Source organism: Rousettus aegyptiacus, unplaced genomic scaffold (genome assembly GCF_014176215.1).
Source record: "Rousettus aegyptiacus isolate mRouAeg1 unplaced genomic scaffold, mRouAeg1.p scaffold_m13_p_1, whole genome shotgun sequence".
NCBI classification, from domain to species: Eukaryota; Metazoa; Chordata; class Mammalia; order Chiroptera; family Pteropodidae; genus Rousettus; species Rousettus aegyptiacus.
The window spans coordinates 15,551,811-15,575,138 of NW_023416284.1; the positions used below are offsets into that span (position 1 = coordinate 15,551,811).

The following is a 23,328-nucleotide window of genomic DNA, read 5'->3' on the forward strand; positions in this document are numbered from 1 at the left end:
TCATCAACTAAAATTATTGTGGCCATAGTGTTTGTGTAGTTTTTGTGTTCTGCTTTTTTCATTTAAATTATATTGAAATGATTTTCCCTACTTAGCCTAACCCTCATTTTCACTTGATGTGGAATATTCCATGGCAGGTCTGCGTGATCGTTCAGCAGGCGTTCTAAATCCAGCAGGTCAGTGTGCGACGCCTGAGCCTCTTTCCTGCAGTTTCTGGGCGTGAAAGCAGGAAAGCCGGCAGTTTTGTTTGCCTGTGTCACAGAGTTCCCTCTCAAATACAGCCCGAGTCTGTGGGGTTTCTCCCTAGTAACGGTTGCTTGTTTTTGTTTTCCTGGTTAAGGGAGAGAATTTAAAATTTTTTGAGTATAAAATGTAAAGTGATCCATATTTTGTAGAAATGGTCAAACAGAAGCCTTTTCTTGGTTATTTCCGTTCTTTTTTTTTTTTTTTTTGTATCCGAGACAGAAAATTCATGTTTTGTTTTTTTTTTACTGCTTATTCGTAATAAGATTTCAACTCTAACATAGTTGAATAATGTCTCATGTGAAGAGCCATAAAAGAAAAGTATCCAGTTTGCCTAGTAGAAATGCATTTAACAAAACTGTAGAGTTTAGAATGATGGTTTGTGTTTTTGTTTGGAACTGCAAGAAATCTAAGAGACATCTAGACCAGCCTCCTCAACCCTGTTTTTATCTGTGAAATAAACAAGCCCTAGAAGATTAAATGGCTAGTCCAAGTGACCCAGCTAGAGTGGCAGTGCCAGGACCAGAACTAAAGTTTCTTTTCTGTATACCATGCTGCTTTAAAGTTTATCAATGTCCTTTAGTTTTCTGCTTCACATTTTTGTTTTTATGTTTTTGTGTTAAATGCACATACAGCTAAAGTTAGCTCAAAGATTGGCTCCACAGAGCTAGATTTTGTGTTCCAGTGGCTCAAATTTGCAGAAGAAATCCTTAGAATTTCAGAATTCACTTATTTTCCTTTCTTCTAGAGAGGTACTGTTCTAAGTGTTTTTAAAATTCTTGCTCTTGCCAGAAACACAAGGGCATACTTACCTCTGAAGAGAGGGGGGCCATCCACTTGTTCCCTTGGAAGCTTATGGGGTCTCTGAAAATTTAACTCTTGTTAGTCTAGCTCAGAAGTTAGTGTAGTCCAGACAGCCTAGAGCCGCCCAGCTTGGAATTTACTCTTTAGAGATACTTCTGGGGTAGGCTTAGCTTGACAGAGCCCCAAACTGAAAGGCTTAAGACCAGGGATATAACCATCAACTTATCTTGAGGAGAGGCCACCACTGACTGTTTGGAAGATTTGGGGACCTGGGGTGTGGTCACAGCTGGTAAACTTGGAAGCCATGGGATGGGAGAGAGCCTTTTCTTCTCAAGAAAATGGAAATCTGGGGAAAGCAAATGAGTCCTCTGAACTCATTTGGTTATTTCAGGTATACCTTGCAGGGTGGGGGTGGGGAGATAAAACGTTTATCAGGACTTTTCCTATAATATCGAAGCTAGTGGTAGCCCTGCCTTGGGGGGGAAGGGTGGGGAGAGAAGGGATAGAGAAGTACTTGAAGAAATTTTAACTCATTCACTTATACAAAGGAGTGTCTTAATTTATACTCATACCTAGGAGCTAACTTACATTACCAGATCTGGGTCTTAGAAAAACATTTTGGAGCATATAGATTGATGCCAACCTATTTTATAAATAGGCTGTGTAATGTTCTTGTCCATCAAAGAGTGTATTGATTAGTATTGTGTTTTAGCAGGCTGTCATAAGAATATTTGAGATACTAGTTTAAGCTAGTGGATAAACAAAATGCCATTGCTCTTCATTCCACTTTCTAGCCCATATAAACCTTGTATTTAAGGTTTATGATTTAGGTTTCTCTTAGAAAGCGGGATGAAGGTAGCAAAAGCTAAAAAGAGCCAGCTTTCCCTTTTGATTGAACTTGTTGGTGGCACAGGTTGCCCAAGTGCAGTTTGACTAGCTGTAGTTCAGTCGTTTGGTACTTCTGAATTTAATCTTATCTTCCATATACCAGCATTTGAGATCGTTGTGTAACCTCTGACTTATATAAGGCTCCTTACTGTGATCTTGCTGTTGACAGTTTACAGTAGTTCCTGTTTTTTATTTCCCCACATTTGAAGATGTGTGTTTACACACAATCAAAAATTATACATCCATTGAAAAGAAAGGGTCAACTTTTAGATACTGATTTTTAATAATTAGTGCATTTAGTATGATTTGGTGTGAATAACTGAAAAAAAGCAAAGTGAAGAGAATGTAAGAAGCCCATATTTTGCCAACTTAGAGAAGCATTTCAAAGCATCAAGGAAAATTGAGGGCTAATGCTACTTACCAGTAGAACAGAGACACCAGGTCTTCCTACAGCTGTCTGTCTTTCCTTTCCCTTGTAGGGAGCTGTCTGCATACTGGCCTGGATCTTACTGGTTGGGGGTTAGGAGTGGATGGGGCTGGCTCCTAGTTCCATGGGCAGCGAGAGGCAAGGAACTCACTGGTTCCAAGTTAAAGCGGAGAAGAGGGTGCGGAGCATGGAGCACAAGATTGTAGGCACAAAGCAAAAATAGAACCCAAGGCTCTGAGAGCTGACTGTGGGGAAGAAACAAGACCCAGCTATCATTTCAGGAGGTAAAAGCCTATGAGGTTTCCTGGTACCCCAGGGGGAGGCGGCCTTTTATAGACCATTCCAGGCCTCCCCCAAGGCCCTGAAGCTTCCTACAGTAGTTTAAGTGGGAAGGGTTACAAAGCATTCTCTTGAAAGGTAAAAACCCATTTTAAAAGAAAGTAATGAAAAGATCCCCAAGATTGATTATTAAAAGAGAGGAAGTAGCAAGACAATATATAGTATGAACCCATTACAATATAGTGTGGGTATTGTTTTCTTGTATAAAGTTATTTGAAGTAGTATATACCAGTCATTTGTATTTGATTAAATGGGATGTTTACTTTCTTCACTGTCTATTTCTATATAGTTTTGAATTTTTACACAGGCTTCTTATACCCATAACAGAATGTAACTTAGCGAGGGCAAGGACCTCCTTTTCTCCTGTCTGCCACACAGTGCACAGTGCTTGGCGCAGAGAAGATAGTCAAATGATGCTTGTTGAACGACTATTACCTTTGCACATGAAAAATATTAGAAAGGGGGGATGGGCTTCTAATTTCATTGAAGTACAGTGCAACTCAGAGTTGAGTTGCAATGTAGCGCAAAGGCTTTTGAAGTTAGAAAACTTAAATATTACATTAGACCAGGCCAAGGGCCAGACAGACATCCAGTGTCAGACTATGTGTTTTTGGGTAGGTTGCTGTTAATTTTATTTCTGAAAAATAGACTTTCCACTCTACTCCCCTTCCCTTGGTATGTTCCAGGAAGTTTTTAAATTCAGTACTCTGTCAGGGCTTTTTCCCAAGGATGTACAGGAGGTTCAGGAATTCCTGGAAGTTACAAGGGCAAGGGGAGAAAACTCTGAGGGACTGTTGTTAGAAAGGCCATTCGCTCTGGCAGTGGTGGGTTGATTGTGCTTCAGGGCCAAGGAATCTAGGCACAGGCACAAGCCACATCTCAACCATGAACTGGGAGGGAATCCCAGGTTGCCTGGTGTTGCTCATCTTTCTTGGTGGGCCTTGCCCGTCCCACAGCCCTGGCCATCCTCTTTGTCTTCATGGTATTGTAGTAGCTGGAGAGATCTTGGATCATGTGTTTCTATTTCAACCTTTACTCCAAGGAAATCCCCCAGGTTAGAACATGTACTGACTGCTTATATATCATCTCTGGTGCTAGAGACAGAACAAATTCTTTAGTTCTCTTTTGCATTTGAATACATTTTGCTGTGTGTTCGGAATTGTTTGCACAAGAAAATCTGACCTTGGGAGACAGCGATTTCGGGGTCGGGGCTTTACCCTGGCTACTTTCCCTTGGGTGCCATCCGCACACACAGCGCTGACAACCTATGGCTGCTAAAAAGACTTGCTTGACACCCTCCCCCGTGAATGCTGGCTGCCAAAGCGGGCCTTCCTGCTTCTACAGGTAAGAGTTTATTTGTAACAGGATCATTCCTAGCTGAGAGGTAAATTTTAGTAAAAATGTATGACATTTTAGAATGAAGAGTATGAAAACGGAATACTTAAAAGGTTCTGACTGGATTAAATATGTTGGCTATATCTGCTACTAAATTATTTGGAAATTATTAAGTGGAAGAAATAAGAAATATTTCTTTTTAGTAAGTTTAGTGTGTTTGTTTTCGCTTTGGAAACGTGTTTGGTTTATGTTTGTCTAGCATTGTCTCTAAGCAGATATATGTTCTCAGACCTGATTTATTTTCATTTTCTGCCATGCTTATAATATTTAAGGTTCCTATAAATTTTACTTGGTTTGCTCTAATTACATTAATCCACAACATAATTTGAGTTTATTTTAACCATTGCAGTGATTTAAAACTATAATCTGGGGTATAAATGCGGTAATAGAAGCACAATAATTTTATGCTTAAACAGGCTGTTTTGTGACTTGAAACCCTTGTAGCGCTGTAGAAACTAGGCATTAATGAATTTAAGCCAGGATTTTCCCTAATGAGTCCATATTCAGGTGAGCAAAGAAGATAATTATGTTGTATGGAAATAAATTATAAAATAACTCATAAATTATGGAGGGGGGGACGGAGTCCTCATTAGAAACATTTTTATTTGTGCACTGAGAGTTTATTCTAACAAAACAGGGATTTCTAGTTAGACAGTTGGAAAGTTTCCTCCCTAGAATTCAGAAGGAACTATAAAACTGTGTTACATTCTGACTCAGGACACCCGCTGGCACGTAATGAATTGAGCTTTCCAGCTAAGGGGATTAGGGGTAGATTCCCTGAAGGCGGGGTACTCCAAGGAAAAGGAACTGTATTCTTTAAATGTTACTCACGCTGTCATTTAGAAACTGGCTGTTTGAATACTTTGACAGCCAGTGTGGGTATACTTCAGTTTGTGCAGATCTCTCGGGGATCTCTTAGGCCTTTTTTCTAGCCATCTGGGACTCTCAGGATTAAAACAAGTTTGAGTTCCCTTTTTATGGGAAAAATGACAACTCTTCTCTCTCATAAGGTACATTTCACGTTTCTTGGGAGCGTGCTGTACCAGATTTGAAACAGAAACACAGAATAGTGAAGTGGAAAGGACCATTGCTCTTAATGCTCTCCCTGGCTCTAGAGCCAGCGTTGCAGACTCACACCTTCTGGAGCATGACAGGGCGCAGGCTGGGGTTGGCATCGTTCCTGTTCAGTGCCGCACCGGGCACTCGGGAGTTTGGGAGCACGTACCCTTCCAAACAAGACAGCCAGTTGTGGCTATAGGGGATTGCAAGGCCCAGGGTTGCTAAATCTTCTGATACGTTGAAGAGATGCCAAAAACAGATATCTTCATGTGGAATCTCCAAGTTAAAAAACATTTTTTTTTTTTTTTACATCATGTCAGGGAGGATCAAACAAAACATATTTATGGATCAGATCGGCTCATCAGTTTGCCACCTCTGCACCTAACCTTTCCTGTTATCCTTATATTTTGTTCCCTCTCACCACCTGACCCCACCGATCAAAATTTGACTCCATTGGGAAGGACTATTCTGTTAGGGAATATTCTGATAAATACTATAAACTAATCTGGCATGTATTAATGGGACCTTTTCCCCTTCTCTCCTTCAGTTTCTTGTGTTCCTGGAAAACATGTACCTGTTGACAGCGCCCCACCCCCAGTCAAAGGCCACCCTCTTTGTTGGTGAATCCTCCTCCTGACATGGGGCTTTCAGACCACTTAGGAAAGGGGACAGCCTTGTGATAAGAAGTGCAGTTTGGGTCAAACAACATAGTGCAGAGAACTACTTAGGTCTCCTGTGCCTAGGACCAGTGCCTTCTTCCATGCTGCGATGTTCTTCTTTGGTTTAGAGCATAAAATACACCAAAATCTGGGACATGGACCCTGTTCATTCATACTTCACAGGGGAGCTGGTTTAGAGTCTGGACCTGCCAGCACCATCCCTTGTAGCATGTGTATAACCTCAAGCTGATGTCAGAGCAATGTGCGCTCTCCTCATTCCTAAGGGAGTCAGAGCAGGGCAGTGAACTAATGGTAGCTCTAGAATCTAGACTGAGAAAAACTATTGTTTTGATTAGAAACTGGTGAATGGGAAGTAGTTGATATAGATTTAGGAACCAAGTGTTGTCTGCTTCAGAAAGCGAAGTTCCTCTTTTTTTGGAGTGATCTAAAAAGTTTGTAAAGCAAGAGTTGGATTTTCCCTGAGGCTTTCAGGTACTTCTGAAACTTGTCTGTGATGTGGGCAAATTCTCAGAGCAACAGTGAACATTGAAAAGCCATGGAAAGCAGATTAATAGCCTCCTCTTTTAAAATATTTTTTCTCCCAATTACAAAATAATAATTAAAATTTAAAAAATAAGTTATGTATGTGAATTATATTCAACTTTGAGGATAAAGAAGAGATAGAGCTACTCTGTTTTTTTTTTTATTTTTAACACCTACAGCACCTGGTCTTCCTTGGTGGTCTCCCATCCAAGTACTAACCAGGCCTGACCCTGCTTAGCTTCTGAGATCAGATGAGATTGGGCACGTCCAGGGTGGCATGGCCATAGACAAGATAGCTACTATCTTAATATACAGCCTCATAGTTCTTTCTCTCTTGCACACATACATATTTTTTTTTTACAAAACAGAGTTCATACTATGTATAATGTTTTGTGACTTGACTTTTTCACTGACTTTATCATAAGCATTCTCCCTGGTCATTGAATATTCTTCCCCAGGGATTTTTGAATGGTTGCATGTCAGTCAGACACATAAATATATAATTTATTTAGCCAGTCTTCTATTGTATATTTAAATGTTTCTGATTTTTTTCTTATAAATCATGCTTCAACAAATACTTTTACATAAATCTTTGTGTGTATCACCAGTCCTCTGAATAAATATCTGAGAGTCGGAACATTTTAAAGATTTTTGATACAAACTTCCAAATCCAATGACATCCTTTAAGACCTTTATTAAAAATACTAGTTTGTGGCATTCATAGCTTTATTTGTGAAGGGCTTCAATAAGTCAATTTTACATTGCCCTGAATGACTAGCTGTGTGCAAGTCTCTAGAATTTTTTTTCTGCATTTCTTTGCATTCCTCAATGAAAATGAATGTGTTTGCCTTTTGTGTTTGACAGAGTAGGGATCCAGAGATATAAGGTACTTTGTAGTATGCTTTCACTTAGTAATCAGGTCATCAGGTTGTTGCTTATTTTAGGAGAATTGTGCCCGGTAAGCAATTGTAGTAACCACACAGTAAGACCTGAGGCAGCTTCATTTCACTATTTCCAAAGCTGTGGTTTATAGTCTATACTGGAGCAGCTTCAAGTCAGTGATGAGATATTGTCATGTTTTTTATATGAATGACCCGTGCTCCCTTCAGTGTGAATGAGCTGGAAAGGGGGAAGGGGGAGAAGTTGGTGGAGAGAGTAAACGGTATTTTTTGTGGGGATAGAGCTTTATGATTTATGAGCTCAGCTTTCTGCGTAGACAGCTGTGTGGTCCCTAAACAAGTCTCGTCTTGTATGATTAATGTATACCAGGGGATTTCCTAATGGAATTAGGTACTTACTGAGATGGAGCAGTTGCTCTTCATTCTTTTCATGTGCACCTGCCTTCTCCATAATCAAGCACCCATTTACCCCTGTCTTCTTCAGCCACTATTTAAATTAAAAATCTGATGGCGTGCTGTAGACCCAGAGCCGCGTGTGTCATGACGCTGACCCTGACCCTGTTCTATCTGAGAACACCGAGGAGATGGACACGGTGAGGGTTAGCGACGTGGTCTGGAAGGATTGGAAGACACTTTAGAAACAGAGTTCCAGCTTCTCATGTTATAGCGCCGTTGGTCTGTAAGAACTTGTAGTCTTTTTAAGAAATGAAGTACATACAGGAAAATAATAAAAACCAGAACAAATTGAAAAGTTGCACAGGACGATGGTTCACTGCTAAACAAGAAGCACCAACAGTAAGGGCTTTCAGATTTCAGAAGTAGGGGGAACTTTGGGCCCGGAGATCATTGCCTCATGCCGGAGAGTTGTTTGTTTTTGGTTTTTATTTTTTAACTGGGCCTTGAATAATAAGATTTGAAAATTGGAAGCTATTCCTCCCAGAGGAGTGGTATAATTAAAGGCAGAAGACGTCCGGAAACAAGGAGTAGATCTTTTGGTTTTATGTGACGGGTTTGTTAGAAAAATCTGTTTTTCAGTCACGTGGCTGTGTAACTTTGAGATGACCTTCTGAAGCCCCTTTTCTTACAGAGCAAGCAGAATTGTAAGTTTTGTGTTGTCTTACAGGGCCTGCAGCATCTTTGTCACTAGCTCTTCAAAGTTCAGAGACAACCAGCAGAGCTGAGGCTCCTTGTCTTTCTGATGGGCTCATGGGTCAAGTCAGCAAGCAGCCCACAGAAATATACACTTAGGTAGTTTTCTGGAATGAGTATGGAGTGTGACTCATAGAATATTTGGGGAACCTAGTCATCCCTAGGTGAAGTCCTGGCTGCCCCCTCTTTTTTTTTTTTTGGTAGGACTTACTTCCCAGGGAAATTTACTGCCTCAAAGCCTTGAAGTTCTTCTGTGCTCTCAGTCAGGCCTCATAAAGTCTCAGGCTTTATACAGCCTTTAAGGTACTGGCAGTACCCACTGGAGACTTTCAAACTTTCAGTGAAGGCATAGTACCGTGGGCTGTAATTCAGGTAACTCTCAAAAGGTAAGGATTATAGACATTTAAACAGAAACAACATCTACTTTTTGAGATATTTAAAAACAGTTAAACCCCTTTCAGGTAAAAAGGGACACTTGAGTACTGCCTAACTTTGCTTTATTACCAAGTGTACTTCAAGATGCTTAAAGATGTTTTCCTACTTAGCCTGCTTGAAAGCCTGTTGTCCGAGCTTCATTCCTTTGGAGATTACCCCTTATTAAAATGTTAACCTTTTCCTATTAAAATTAAATAATTAAATAATTATCAACCATTTCTACTGTAGCTTATCTTGGTTGGGAGAGGCGAAGGTGAAGATGAGGTAAGGTTAAGGTTTGGGGTGGGTGAGAAGAATCCTCAGCTTGGCAATTTTGCTTTGAAGTCAGCCCAGGCGTGGGAGTTGGAGACCTGAGAGAGTTCTGTTCTAGATGGTCCACCTCTTGCTTGTGAGCTAAGTAGTCTGCTGGAGTTCAGACGTAGCTTCACAAGGTTAGAAGTTAAGTGCTGCCTTCTCAAATTATCAGTAAAGTGGCCAAGAAAGGTGCCTGGACATCTAGGTAACATTTTGAGTTGATTAGAATGCTTGCTCAGAACCCTCATTGGTCACAAATGGACATATTTATTAGACACACAGCCTCCACCTTTGCCATGGGCCCTGTTTGTATCCTAAATGGTGACACCATTGAGCAGTCTTTGTAGGGGTGAAAACTAGTGTCACAGGAGTTGGGAAGCAGGGAGTGCATTTATGTAAGCCTTACCCAAAGTTTGGTTAAGGTCTGGCTAGCCCAATTTTTTTTTTTTTTAAATGAGATTGTAGCTATTTCAGAGGAAATTTCTCTTTTACCCTTTAATCTTCTATTATGTAGGGAAGAGAGTAGGATTTAGTTCTGCTAAAAGGGGTCTGAGCTCATGGATGAATTTTTTTCCACCTTTCTTTTGATCCCTGTTTACTGAAATGAGTTTTAAGGTTTATAAACTGTTCCGCCTCATTTTCTAACTGACCACTTGCTTCTCATTTAGGTTACAGCTATTGACATTTTGATAAGATCCCATGGATACATTTGAAGATTCTGCATTAACCTCTTAACACCGTTTAATCAGCACTCTTCTTGGTGTTTCATACCAATAAATTATATATCTGCATTTTACCTAATTGACCTTCGGTGCCAAAGGATTAAGTATACGATTAAGACAAATAGTAGTTATCTGTCTAATAAATGCCCTTGACACTTGACTGGCTTGATTCAGCTCAATTTACTAATTCACATAATTCTTTTAAAACTCATGCGTACATCTTTCTATTGAACATATGCAAAAATTGAGCTATATCAGAAAATAGGGTTATATAGTATATCCACACAATGAAATATTATGCAGAAATTAAAATTTTTTGTGTGAAAATTTCTAATGTGGGGAGATGCTGAGATATGTAAAACTATGTGGTACTCTTACCAATATTAAAAATATTTACGTGTGTGAAGAAAGAGAAAGAAAAAAAGACATATAGAAAAAAAGTAAACCAAATGCAAATAGTGAATGATTCTGGCTGGATGAGAGAATTACGAATCATTCACAAATTTTATTCTTTAACTTTTTGGTTGTATGCAGCTTTTTTATATTGACTGGGTATCACATTTGCAATAAAAAACAAATCTAGTAAGAGATTATAAGTCATTTTATTATCTACCTCAATAAGATTTAAAATATAGGGACTATTCAAGGTTAAATTAATGCTTTCTGTAGATAGACAATGAAAAATTTACCCTCATAAATTTTAAAAATTATTTTGAATTTACCATTTAGCGTTTTAGGTTATTTTACATGTCATTATGCAGTGTCTCTATAGATCAGTGTTTCTTAAACTGGGGAAAGCTGGTTCTAACTCACAGGTTTGATGCAGGTGTTTGGAAAACAATAGTTCAGAGTTTTACAAAATTAATGGTAGCCATTAGGAAAATCCCGAAGCATTTTAGTTCAATGTCTTATGAAAATATATTTAATTTTGAGAATAAGCTTTTTATTGAAGTATAACACATCTAGCAAAAGTACACAAATCTTAAGTGTACAACTTATAATTTGGAAAATTTTCGCTAAGTGAACATACCCTTAGAACTACACCATTTAATTTTTCAAAAAATTTTTGTCATTTTGTGCTGCTATGTCTGACAATTTTGAGTCCTGCATAAAAATGTATATGTTGGGATTCCATGGTCTTGAAGTTACACTCTAGATATTTTGCACTTTTTGCTCTTGTAACTGCATTAACTCTTTGGGTTTTTACATCTTTCAAGGAGCTCTAAACTTTCATTCAGAATATTGTTATTCTTGATTCATGGTAGGAAATTGGCTTTTATCGATTAAAAATGCAAAACCGTAATGACTTCAAATTACTGACATCTGTGTAGCCTGTGCAGATTTAATTTTTCTTTTGTTCCCGATGTGGCACATGCTTTGCCCCAGTCATCTATCTGGTTGTGCGGAACTTGATCCCTGGGCCTCTGCATATGATACAGCTTAGGTTGCTAATCTGAAGAAGCAGATCAGCTGCCAGCAGTAAGTGTGTCAGGCCCAGAAATCCTAGACCAGGCTAGGTCAAACTTGAGAGATCGTTAGCCTCAGATGGAGAAACTGAGGCCAGAAAGGTTACGTGCCTTGCCCAGGGTCACAGAGTTGGCACCAGAGCTGAGTCTAGAATCCTGATCCTCAACCCCATTACTAAACCATGTTAGCATTCCCCATTCTCATCTTAAAACTCACCCTTTCCACTAAAAATGCAGTCCTCAAACTGTGAAATCGACTTCTCAAGAAAGATAAATTACCTGACATGTTTCTCAGCCAAACTTCTTAATGGGGCTAACCTGACAGCATCGACCTGTTTCGGAAAATATCCCTTGGATTACTTCGGGTGAATGAGGGATGGTGTGAGGTGGTATAAATGCCAGTCTGTAATTGTTTAGAGCAGTTCCAGGAGGACATTCAACTGGAATAACCCTGGCAATAGGGAAAGTGTGATGTGATGTCAACTTGTGACCCTTCCCTGGGGAGCGAGCTGTGTCAAGAGACCCAGCAGCGCTTCGAGAGCACAAGGTGCTACTGGTCACTGGACAGGGGAACTGGGCACTGTGCCTGGAAGAGGACCATCGACGTTTTATGACTTTTGTTTTTGAGAGTGTTTCAGTTGGCTAAAGGTAAATAACACGGCCCTTTGGTGGTCCCTGAGGGTTTCGTGTGTAATAAAACACGTCTGTCAGAGCTTAGTCTGTGCAGCTGGCAGTCCCGAGAAGAGATCACCATTGCCCTCCAGAAATCCTGGTTCCGTTGGCATGTTGTATTAGTGAAATGTGTACCAGAGTCTCATCAGAGCAAACTGATTTTTGCCTGCCTGTAATTTTGAAGGAAAATTGTCTTCTGAGTCTCACATGGCAGCCATCCTTACTTAGCCTGACCTCCAGTGCTGGTCTCCGCCGCCCCATCCACCAAACCATCCTGTGCTTTCACACTGTTTCCAGAGCATAAAACTTCCTCAGAGGCCAGGCTGATTGCTCTGTCCCTCGGATATCTACAGCTGTTCCCTGTCTTTGATCTTTTGAGCATGTTTTTCCTCTCCCTTAGAACACCCCCTTCTCCCCTTCTGTTTTACCAAATCTGCCCAACCGTTGAGGCCCAGCTCAGTTCCCATCTTCTCTCCTGGGAACTCATTGGCACTTCTACTCATACCATGATGCCATGGAGGATTAGCTAAAATTCAGCCTGCTGGCGAAGAACGCCCTCTGGAGCTAGACCACCGCCTGGGTAATGCTGGGACAGAAGTTTTCCTGAGTCTAGATTTTGTTGTCTATAGAAATGGGAGTAGTAATTTCACTTAGCCATAAGTTGTGCAGATTGAATGAGTTTATACTATTAAAGCCTACAGAACAGTACCTGGTACATAAGTTCTCATGAAATATTAGTTATTATTCCTTCTAGCCTGTATTTCACCATGGCCTGCCTTGTGTTACTGTCTAATCATTTTAAATATCTGTTGGCTCTTAGTGAAATTGTAAAGTCTTCTCATAAAGAAAGGGGCTTAATTTTATACTTTTTGTTGGCCTTTTTCAGTCATGCATGTGCATATAATAGTTCCACAATACATATCATTTAAAATGAAACTTTTACTGTATTAAAGAAAATAGGTGGAACGGGAATAAGGAATTGAAAAAGTAGCTTCAGTTCACAGATGGAGTTTTCTTGTGATTCTTAGAGCATGTAATTTGTTCCTTTTTTTTTTTTTTTAATTGTTGTTGAGTCTAATGAGCTCTTGTGTCACAGTCACCAGAAGCGTGAACATCATTTAGCAGGGATGCCAGCAATTTTAGGAGGTTGTCTCAGACACTGTTTTCTTCTAGACCTGTGCTGGGAGGGAATCTCAGTAGATTCTCATCTATCGGAATATCTCAAAGCAAGTTGGTCCTGAGCTAGGTGGTCACTGACGTTTCTCCCTTGTACAGGAAATTCATCAGTCAGGAGGGACCTTACCCTTCAGCCTCGCTGTCTCTGCCTTCTGCTCCTCCTTTATTAGCAGCTCAGATGCTCACAAGTACCATCTTTACCAGTCAGTGTTCACGAACATTTGGGGAAAATCAAAAGTTACCCTCTGGTGGAAAGAGGTGGGGACCCAGGCAGAAGGACTCAAAAAAGAGCTGATTGCAGACAGGAGTTGTATGGCAGGAGGGGTCCCCCGTCATCCACCCAGCAGTCTGAGATGTCAGCTGGGTCTCCCAAAGAGCCCTGCGGGTGCCCTCTCTGTGACGAAAATGCTGCCTTTCTCCTTCTAGGCTGGAACAAGACATTAAAAAGTTAAAGGCTGACCTGCAGGCCAGCAGGCAAGTGGAACAAGAGCTCCGCAGTCAGATCAGCTCCCTCTCGAGCACCGAGCGAGGGATCCGCTCAGAAATGGGCCAGCTCCGGCAGGAGAACGAGCTGCTGCAGAACAAGTATGTGCACCTTTCGGGCCTTTGGCGAGCCAGGCGGCCTCACCGTTCCTTCTGTTTCCAGGGATTGGAGCACAAGACTCATGATGACAAAGAGACCTAGAGTACCAGAGAGTCAGCGTGTTATACAGTCTATGAAGACTTATTTCACTAAAGCAAAACAATTTATTAATATTACCATTTTATTTTCTCTCATTGAATTAGTTCTTCTCTTAGTTTAAAATAGTTACTGAGCTTTTGTGGTAATATAAGGAAAATTGATGAAGTATTTCTGCTGTAGTTTGAAATGCTTGCTTCTTTGAGTGAAAATTTCCAGAGGATTTAGACTATTTACTTTGATTTCCAAAACTACATAATTACATTTAACTTTGATTATATTTGAAGAGGCAAGCAAAAAGCCAGCTCTTCTGTGCGAATTTTTTATACTTTCCATTAATTCATTCTGGAATTACTTCTTCACTCAATGTAGGTCTGTCCTTTTTTTAAACCTCTAAGCAATGTGTGTCTGCAGTAGTGATTACTATTATAGGCTCTGTGCTTTCTGGGCTTGCCCCATTGAAAGAGGTGTCCTTCAATATTTTTAAGGAATGTAACTCAAAATCTACAGCATATAGCAAATAACTTCTCCATTGCTTCTAATCTAAACATGTGATGGCTCTAGCATTGATACATAGAGGACAGTTCACCTTTATTGATACACTGAGATAAACTCGCATTGATAATGTAAAGCCGGGGGTGGTAGTAGGCAGGGAAGGAAATGTGGCTGAAATTTCTATCTGAAATTAAGCATCCTGTGACTCTTAAGCACAAGATCTATTTTGGGATACTCTGGAAAAACATCTCACAGCTGTAAAGGAAAAGCTGCAGTGGAATAACATTCAGGCAGAAAAAGACCTCCACCCTTCCACCTTTTACCTTTGTTTCAGTCGGGCTGGTTCCATCAGGGACGCCTTGGTCAGACTGAAGCTCTTTCAAGGTGCTTGGGGGCACTTGAATTAGTTCTACAGTTTATCTTTCCCTCCGACAGAAATCCTGTTTCCTGAATTACCTTTCTATAGATCACTTACCTTGATAGAGCTGAGGCTAGCTCTGACTCTGTATCTTGTACAGCATCTTGTTTGTTAGTATTTAGGAATTGTTAAATAATAATGACAGTGTGTTTTCCCTGGGTGCTCTAGGAGTTGACATTTACAGTTTGCTATTAAACCTATTTACTTTGGCCTTAAAATGATAAAGAGGAGCCATGTTTTTCCAGGGCTTATAGTGGGGATTTGTAATTGTAAAACTGTATGACAATCATTTTCATATAGGTTACATAATGCTGTGCAAATGAAGCAAAAAGACAAGCAGAATATCAGCCAGTTGGAGAAAAAGCTGAAAGCTGAGCAGGAAGCCCGAAGTTTTGTAGAAAAGCAGTTAATGGAGGAGAAGAAAAGGAAGAAATTAGAAGAAGCTACTGCTGCCCGGGCTGTTGCATTTGCTGCCGCGTCTAGGTATGTCCATGTCACCTGAGTGCTTAATCCACGCTTGGCTTTCCTGTACCAAGACAGCCATGGGAATTTGATGTCTTGGGAAGGATTGGAAATAGTCATGCACGATGGATTGCTTTTAAGTATGGTTTTATTGGCTGGTTTAAACTCTATCTGTGCAAGCTTGTGCTCTCTTGCGACAGCTTCATCCCTCGGTGACCTCATCCGTAAGGTGGGATGAGGGAATCACCATGCCTCCCACACCTGGGAGGCAAAGTGCTGCTCATAAAAAAGAGTTTCCAGTCACTTTAAGTCTGATAATTACTAGATGTTTTGAAAGAACCAGTCTGGAATTTTGTTCCCTTAATAGACTGTCATTACTCCCTACTCTTAGGTGTGTGTTTCTGGAGTTTTTATCTTAAAATGGAAGAAAGGTAAAATCTCGGTTCCCCCAAGTACTGTGTACTGACTGCTCCTGTCTGTGTCGGATAGCAGCACATTGTCAAATGAGCTGGAAAAGATGGAAAAAATGAAACATCAATGAATCGTGTAGTGATGAGAATTAGGGACTCCTTTCTATACCATTGAAAAGTATGCAAGCATTCTAAAACCTGATATGGAACTGCCATCCCAATCCGAGCAAGGAGAGATGATTAAGAGCCTTTTTGTTTGTTTTTTGGCTTCTACTTCACTTTATCACTTTTTCTTTCTTCTTTGTTTTCTTGACTAGTGAAGTCCATCTCCATGGTGGGGATCAGTTGTGGGTTTACTGATGCAGAGTGAGGGTAAATTATTATTATTTATTTCACTTTAAGTTTCTATCCAAATTGTATCTATGTGCTGTAATTTTGCTTTTCGATGTGTTAATTGCCTTCTTTGGGGTACTGGCATTTGCAGAGTAGTTGCTCAATCATCATTTTACCTTTTAGGAAGTAACAGCAGGCGAGAGCTCTTCTTTCCTGTGCAATTCTGCCTCCCCCCGGCAGACTCTGTCCTGCAGATGGCTGAGCTCACTGGGCCCATAGACATCTGTACAGACTCACCAGACCTTTTACCAGCCTGTTTAACCCTAACCCTAACCTAATGTGGGTTTTTGTTTGTTTATTTGTTTGCATATTTGTTTAAAGATTTGTAAGCATTTCTAAAGCAGGAAATTTTCCTGAATAATTATATAGTGTGGTTTGTGCTGCCCTTAATTCATCCAGCACCTACCTGTTTTTAAAATATCCACTGAAGAGGATATGACATTTCCTTAACCCTATTGTTTAGTGTTTCTTATGCCTGAGAATCAGTAAATTGGTTTTAGTCTGTACTTTAAATCCTTTTTGCTTCTGGTTAAGCTTATTTGTTTTGGTCTAATCCTTGGATAGTCCTTGTTTGTCATCACTTATGTAGATGCTGGTTTTATTCTTAAGTAAACTTCAAGGTGTTAACGTCTCTCACTGGGCCTTCCTTTTTGATAGGTAAAGGACACCTTTCTCCACCAGGCTGTTTCTGACACCTGAACAGTTACTTAGCTTTGAACTGGCTATTGCCATCATCTTTTGTAGTTTATCCTTAGTATAGCCCTGAGAAGCTACATAACACTGCTCCCTTCTTTTTCTGTTTACTCCAGGCTTGTGGCAACTTTATGACTAAAGAAAGGTGAAATTCCCATTGCATAGTCCCTCAAAAGTGAAAAAAGTTGTTAGCTCGCTGCCCTCTGCTGGGCATGTTCAGCTCTGTCTTGCATTGTCTCAAGTCATATGGCCTGGTGAGAAGCTCCCTAGATAGTGAAGCCGGGAAACCTCAGTTCTTATCCCAGTTCGGTGACCAAAAGCTAGGTGACCTCAGACCTATGTGGCCTCCATTTTCTTATCCAGAAAATGGGATAATATACCCTATCCCCATAAAGACGGGAGTGTGGATAAAGTGCTTAGCTTGATGCCTGATTCGTATTAGATACCCAGTTAATAATAATTATTTGAGGTCATTTTTTGAAATTTTCAAAGAATAGAGAGAATGAGCAGACTGAGCCAAAAGCTAATACCTGACTCTGGAGTATAAGAGAAATTCATTTCTGCGTTATAAGTAAACCCGTAGTCTTTCAAAACCCTTTATTTCCTTCTCTTCTTTCTCAAAAGGGGAGAGTGCACCGAAACCTTACGGAATCGGATCAGAGAATTAGAAGCAGAGGGCAAGAAGCTCACGATGGACATGAAAGTGAAAGAAGATCAGATCAGAGAACTAGAACTGAAAGTTCAGGTAATGGGGGAACGAAAGGCTTTCTCATATTTGAATTCCTCTGCAGTGTTCGATTTGTGGTCTATGGTATAATGTGGAGATGGTGCCTTTCAACACAGGCCAATCCCATTGCATCCGAAAACTTCTGTATGACAAAAGGAAGCTCTAATGTTGTCCAGCTCATTTATGTCCTATTTAATTTAGCTGGATTCTAATATATTACACCAGAATTTGATTTACCATAGATTAATTTCACTTTTTCAGATTATAGGCCAGATTAGTGTCCTTTGGAATTTGTACGCCTCTTCTTAGTCCTCACCCTCTGTCCCTTGCCAGGGAATTGAGCACCTGGGTGGCTCCGAGCCTTGCTGCTTGCAGTTCTGAGCAGCGCATGGCGAGGAAAGCTGCCCGTGCTGTGGAAGCAGTTTTTCGGGCCTTATATACCTTAGCCAAGTACTTGGCATTGGCTCTTCAAAGGGACATTTAAAACTAATGTCAAATATTGTAAATCACAGTCATTTGAATCATGTGGAACTGGTAAGAAATTCCTGGCAGGTCAGTGAAGTTTAATGGATGACCTAGAGACAAAGCCTCAGGTGTGCAGTAAAGGAGGCATCAGAGATGGATGAGAACGGTGGAGATTAGTCAGTAAAAGGCTTTGGAACAGAAAACTGCAAAAAAAGAGTAAAATTAGAAGGTTATCTCATACCATAGAAAAAGAAATTCCAGATCAAAAGTTGAATGCAGAAAAAAAAAGAAGCATTTTGTTTTAAAATAGGCGAAAATATGGAAGTTATTTGATCTTGAATTAAGGGAAGACTTTTTAAACAAAAGTAATGGAAGAAATCACAAAGCGAAAAAAAATCAATTGGGGAGGGTACAGATATTGCAACAAATATTATAAATAAGGAATTAATACTCAGTATGTAAACAGCTTGTAAAATTGCTAAAAAAGCTCAGAAACACAGAAAAATAGGCAAAGGATATGAACAGATAATTCACAGACAAAATAAAAATAGCTAATAAGAATCTATCCTTGTTAGTCACCAAAAACACAGATTAAAATTAGATATCCTTTATTTCCTGTGAAATTAGCAAAGTATTTAAATGGTAATATCAGTGTTGGTGAGCCTGTAATGAAATAGGCCTCATACATTTGCTGGTGGAATTGTAACTTTCTAAAAAAGTATTTCCCTTTTTAGGATTCCAGCCTAAAGTAAATATTTTAAAATCTCACCAATGATAAATATACAAAGATGTTCATCATAGTGGTATACAAATGCAAAAAACATGGAAACAATCTTAACAAAAGGCTATTTGTTTAATAAACTGGTACATATACATGTGGGGATATTATACAGCCATTAAAAATTACATTTTCAAAGAACAGTTGAGACTATAAGTATTTTTTAAACTGTATAAAACTGTACATATACTATGATTTCAGTTATGTTCAAAGATACACATATGCTTAAAAGACTAAAAGAAAATATATCAAATTTTTCACAGTGTTAGGATTGGGGGTAATTTTAATTTTCTTCTTTGAATTTTATTTATTTATTTTGATGTTTCTTTTTAATTTTTATTAAGTTTATTGGGGTAACATTGGTTAATACAATTATATAATTTTCAGGTGTATATTATAATTTGACATCTATATATTCTATTGTGTGTTTACCACCCAAAGTCCAGTTTCCTTCAGCTACCATATATTTGATCCCCTTTACCCACTCACCCTCCTTCTACTCCGCTATTTGACCCTCTTTAATTGTCTACCTCCCCCCTCACCCCTTCTCTCTGGTAACACTAGTCTATTGTCTATGTCCATGAGTCTCTGTTTGTTCGTCCTATTCATTTGTTGCTTTTAGGTTCATATCCCACATATAAGTGATATCATGTGATTTTCAACTTTTTCTGTCTGGCTTATTTCACTTGGCATGATTATCTCGAGGTCCATCCATGTTGTCGCAAATGGCAGTATTTCATCTCTTCTTATGGCTGAGTAATATCCCATTGTATATATGGACCACAGCTTCTTTAGCCAGCACGTAGGACACTTCGGTTGCTTCCATGTCCTGGCCAATGTGAATAATGCCGCTATGAACATTGGTGTGCAAATATCTTTTCGGATATGGGTTTTCAAGTCTTTGTCTTCTTTTAATTTGAATATATATTTTAATTCTTTGTAATACATTTGGATTTCTCTCTTAAAATGAAGAAATTAAAATATGTGTATATTTTGGGGGGCTACATTACCAGACGTTTTAACTAGGTTTATTCTGCTGTATGTGTCCTGTCAAAATAATTAACATTTTTACAATTTTTATTGCAGGTTGAGAGTAGAGTTTTGGCAAATTTGGCTACAGCATTACAGCAACATTTGCAGCTGGCAGCAAGGCAGAAGTTCTTGGGCCATGTGTACCTTAGCTAAGGGGTTCTGAATTAGGCTTGTAAGAAGTGTTTTATTTGGAGACACAGTCCACTGTTAACTAGAAATATCCCAACACAGTCAAATTTATCTACTAAAATGTTTTTATATGTGTGAATCACCATATAAATACATTTGCACTCCAAGTGGTAAGGTCTAAACCCATGAAATACCAGCATTCTGTGTTGTAGGAGCAAGGTCAATAAGAGTGGGATTTTATTTGTGATTTCAGACTAATTTGTAGACATCGATGCCAGAACTATCTTGTAACATTTCTGCTTTGACGATATTGATAGGAGCTTCGGAAGTATAAGGAAAATGAGAAGGACACCGAGGTGTTAATGTCAGCCCTCTCAGCCATGCAAGATAAAACGCAGCACCTGGAGAACAGCCTGAGCGCAGAAACGAGAATCAAGCTGGACCTGTTCTCTGCACTGGGGGACGCAAAGCGACAGCTCGAGATTGCCCAAGGTAGGAGAGCAGCGAGCGTGAGGTGGTGTGGCTAAGAATGCACAGGGAAGCCGGGAGCAGAGTTCCCTCAGAGCTCAGAACCAAAGGCATTTTAGTTTTTTTCTCAATTGGTTTGATGAGTGCCCATCGTTGACACTGAGGAATCATCACATCAGTTCATTATGCAGACATATTTTGAGGCGAGAACAATTCAAGGGCAGGGCATACAGAGAAGAGTATGAGCTGCTGTGCTCAAGGAGTTCACAGTATTATTGAAGAAATAGAAAAATGCAGCCACCCAAAGGTGCCGGTGCAGCAGTCTGCCCAGGGTCTGTGGAAGCATAGACAGAGGCAGGGACTGAGGCAATCTGGGGAGTGAGAGGGCTCTTTCTCAGGGGAGCTGATGCCTGAGCTGGGTCTTGAATAATGAGGAGGGGTTAGCCCAGTGAGGAAGCAGTGTAGCAGGGGTGAGGGGTAGAGAGGCATCTGAACAGAAGAAACAGCGTGAGCAAGGCCAGGGAAGCTAGGAGGGCCTGATGCGTTCAGAGCTGCAGCTGAGGGAGTCATGGGAGGAGAGCTGGCTGTTCACTCAGCAGGTATTTCTTGAGAACTACTATGTGCCAGGCACTGTGAGAATCCCCGAGGGGAGAGACAACAAGCAAAGAAATGTTGAAAATGATGCTGCAGTAAAGAAAATAAAGCAATGGTAAGGCAGGTCGTGTGTGAGGGGCTGCCAGTTTGACATATGGTGAACATGGAAAATCTTTAGAATAGATGGCCTTTGAGCAGAGACTGAAAGGAGGAGAATGAGAGAGTCATGTACATCTGGGGGTGGGTTAGCACTTCAGGTCGAGGGAGCATGCGTGGCGGCCACTGGGGCTGCAACCTAAGAGGCGGGGGGAGAGTCGTCAGCCTCAGAGGAGGCAGGAGCCGCTTTCTGCCAGACTCTGTAGCCCATGGGATGGACTTTGGACTGTACTCTGAGTAACACAGGATGCTTTGGAAAGCTTCTGAACAGAGGCAAGACATGTCCTGATGAAAAGAAATTTGGATTTTAGCCAAGAATTTGATTAGCTACGAGTAGATTCCTGGAAAAAAAATTCAGTTCACTTAGAAAGAAAAGAATATTTCAACAAGTACTTAAAGGGTGTTCACACTTCCTCTGTGTGACGCATTATACTAGAAGCTAAAGGCGAGACGGTGAACAAGACTCAGTCCAGCGGGGCGTCCACTGGTGCACCGACAGTTTGGGCTTGGGGACTTCTTTACACTCTTAAAATTATTGAGTACACCAAGGAGGTTTTTTTAACTGGATCATATCCGTATTTATCCATTAGAAAACTTAAAAACATTTATCAGTTCATTTTAAAATAACGTAAACATATGACTTGTTAACATATTTTTATGAAAAATAGCTATATCTTCCAAAACAGAAAAAAAATTAATGAGTTAAGTGGCATTGTTTTATATTTAGCAAATCTCTTTAGTTTTTGGCTTAATAAAAGATAGTTCAATTTTCATCTCTGTTTCTACATTCAATCTGTTGTAATTTCACTTGCCATCTTGTTTCTGGAAGATTCTACTTAGACCTATGAGGGAATGAGTGTGAACAAAGCAAATAGTGCCTTCGTGTCGTTATGAAGATAGTTTGGGTCCTGTAAGTCCCTGTGTGAGGACTAGCCCAGCAGCAAGGCCTGTTGCCCTTAGGTAGAGGCAGAGGGCTTGCAAGGCCAGAGAAGAGATCAGGGTGGCTTTATGAGGGAGGGGCCATTGAATGGGCTTTGAAGGATGACTTCTGAGAGCAGAGAATGGCAAGGAAGATCACTATTACCTGAGGAATAGTGTAAGTGAAAGAAGGAAAGAAAGTGATGGGAATGTCCAGGTGAGCCGTCCAGTGGCCTCAAGCTGGGGGACGTGGAAGAGAAACGGCGATCGGGAGGACCATGACTGTAGCCACACTAGAGGATATATCCCCTAGATTTTCAGGGGGAAGGGATGACAGGTTCTGGCTGTTATGTTGGAACTCTCTTTCCAGTAGCAGCATGTGAAAGGTAGATTTGAAAGATCGAGTGGAGGCAGAGGCCAGTGAGGAAGCTATGGCTGTCTTCTGTCTAAGAGGTCATAAGTGTCAAGGAGGAAGATGTCCCGACAGAGGAGTGAGGATAAAGTTGCCGGAACCAAGGAAGAGGAGCAAGACAGATGTGAGGAATAAGAGCGAGCGAGTTTGGTTTGGGGTGTTTTCATTCGGAGTTGCTTCCTGGACATCCAGGTAAAAGATCTTTGTCGGTCGTGGGGAATTTGGGGGCCAAACCCCAGAGAGAAGACCAGAACCCCTGGGGTCGGGGGTGGGATACAGAGGTTGTGAGAAGTTAGAGAAGCCACAGGAGGGGCCCAGATGGTGGAGCAAGAAGAGGAGGGAGTTGAGAATCAAGCTTATCTGTGGACTCAGGGAAAGACATTTTTTAAGAAAAGGTTCCTAGAATCCTGCTTTTAAAACTGAACTCCTGATCATACACGGTTTTGTTTTGGTTTTTTGCCTGCTCCACTCAGTTCCCTGAGAAGTGACCACCCTTCCCTCCTGTCACATCTCATTTACTTGCACTTGCAAACTTGGAAGAGATCCCCATCCCGCCCCCCCTGCAGTGAAGCAGCACCTGGTCTCGGAGTGGTGGAAGGGGGCTGGGTCGTCATTCCAGGAATCCTTGTAAAGCAGCAAAGAAACAGAGAGCTGTCTTTTCCAAAGCTCTGAGAATATTTGCATATTACTGATTAAAGAAATCAAACTTAAATCCGCATGGAAAAAAGATCCAGTGGCTCATATATCACATGCCATTATGTATTTTATTCTTCTGAGGCTTTTGTTCAAAGAGAAAGATTTTGATGCTTACAAGAAAGAAGTTGGAAGGAGTGGGTCCTTGCTACTGCCCGTGGCTGCTTGCCTTCCCCCCCATTTCCCTCCACTGCCATGCTCAGAATATTTAATAAGAACCCAACTTTGTAATTGAA

General features: G+C 40.5%; 1 protein-coding gene and 1 pseudogene across 1 annotated transcript in view; one reads left to right on the forward strand and one right to left on the reverse strand.

Annotated features, from left to right (window-relative positions):
• Window positions 1-23,328, forward strand: part of MACO1 (macoilin 1) — a 51,942-nt gene that overhangs the window by 25,837 nt on the left and 2,777 nt on the right. Inside the window, exons 7-10 of the mRNA XM_016129814.2 lie at window positions 13,597-13,755; window positions 15,063-15,245; window positions 17,345-17,465; window positions 20,169-20,343. Coding sequence (XP_015985300.2) covers window positions 13,597-13,755; window positions 15,063-15,245; window positions 17,345-17,465; window positions 20,169-20,343 — 638 coding nt within the window. The remainder of the gene's footprint in view (window positions 1-13,596; window positions 13,756-15,062; window positions 15,246-17,344; window positions 17,466-20,168; window positions 20,344-23,328) is intronic.
• LOC118606593 lies at window positions 6,528-6,646 on the reverse strand (annotated as a pseudogene).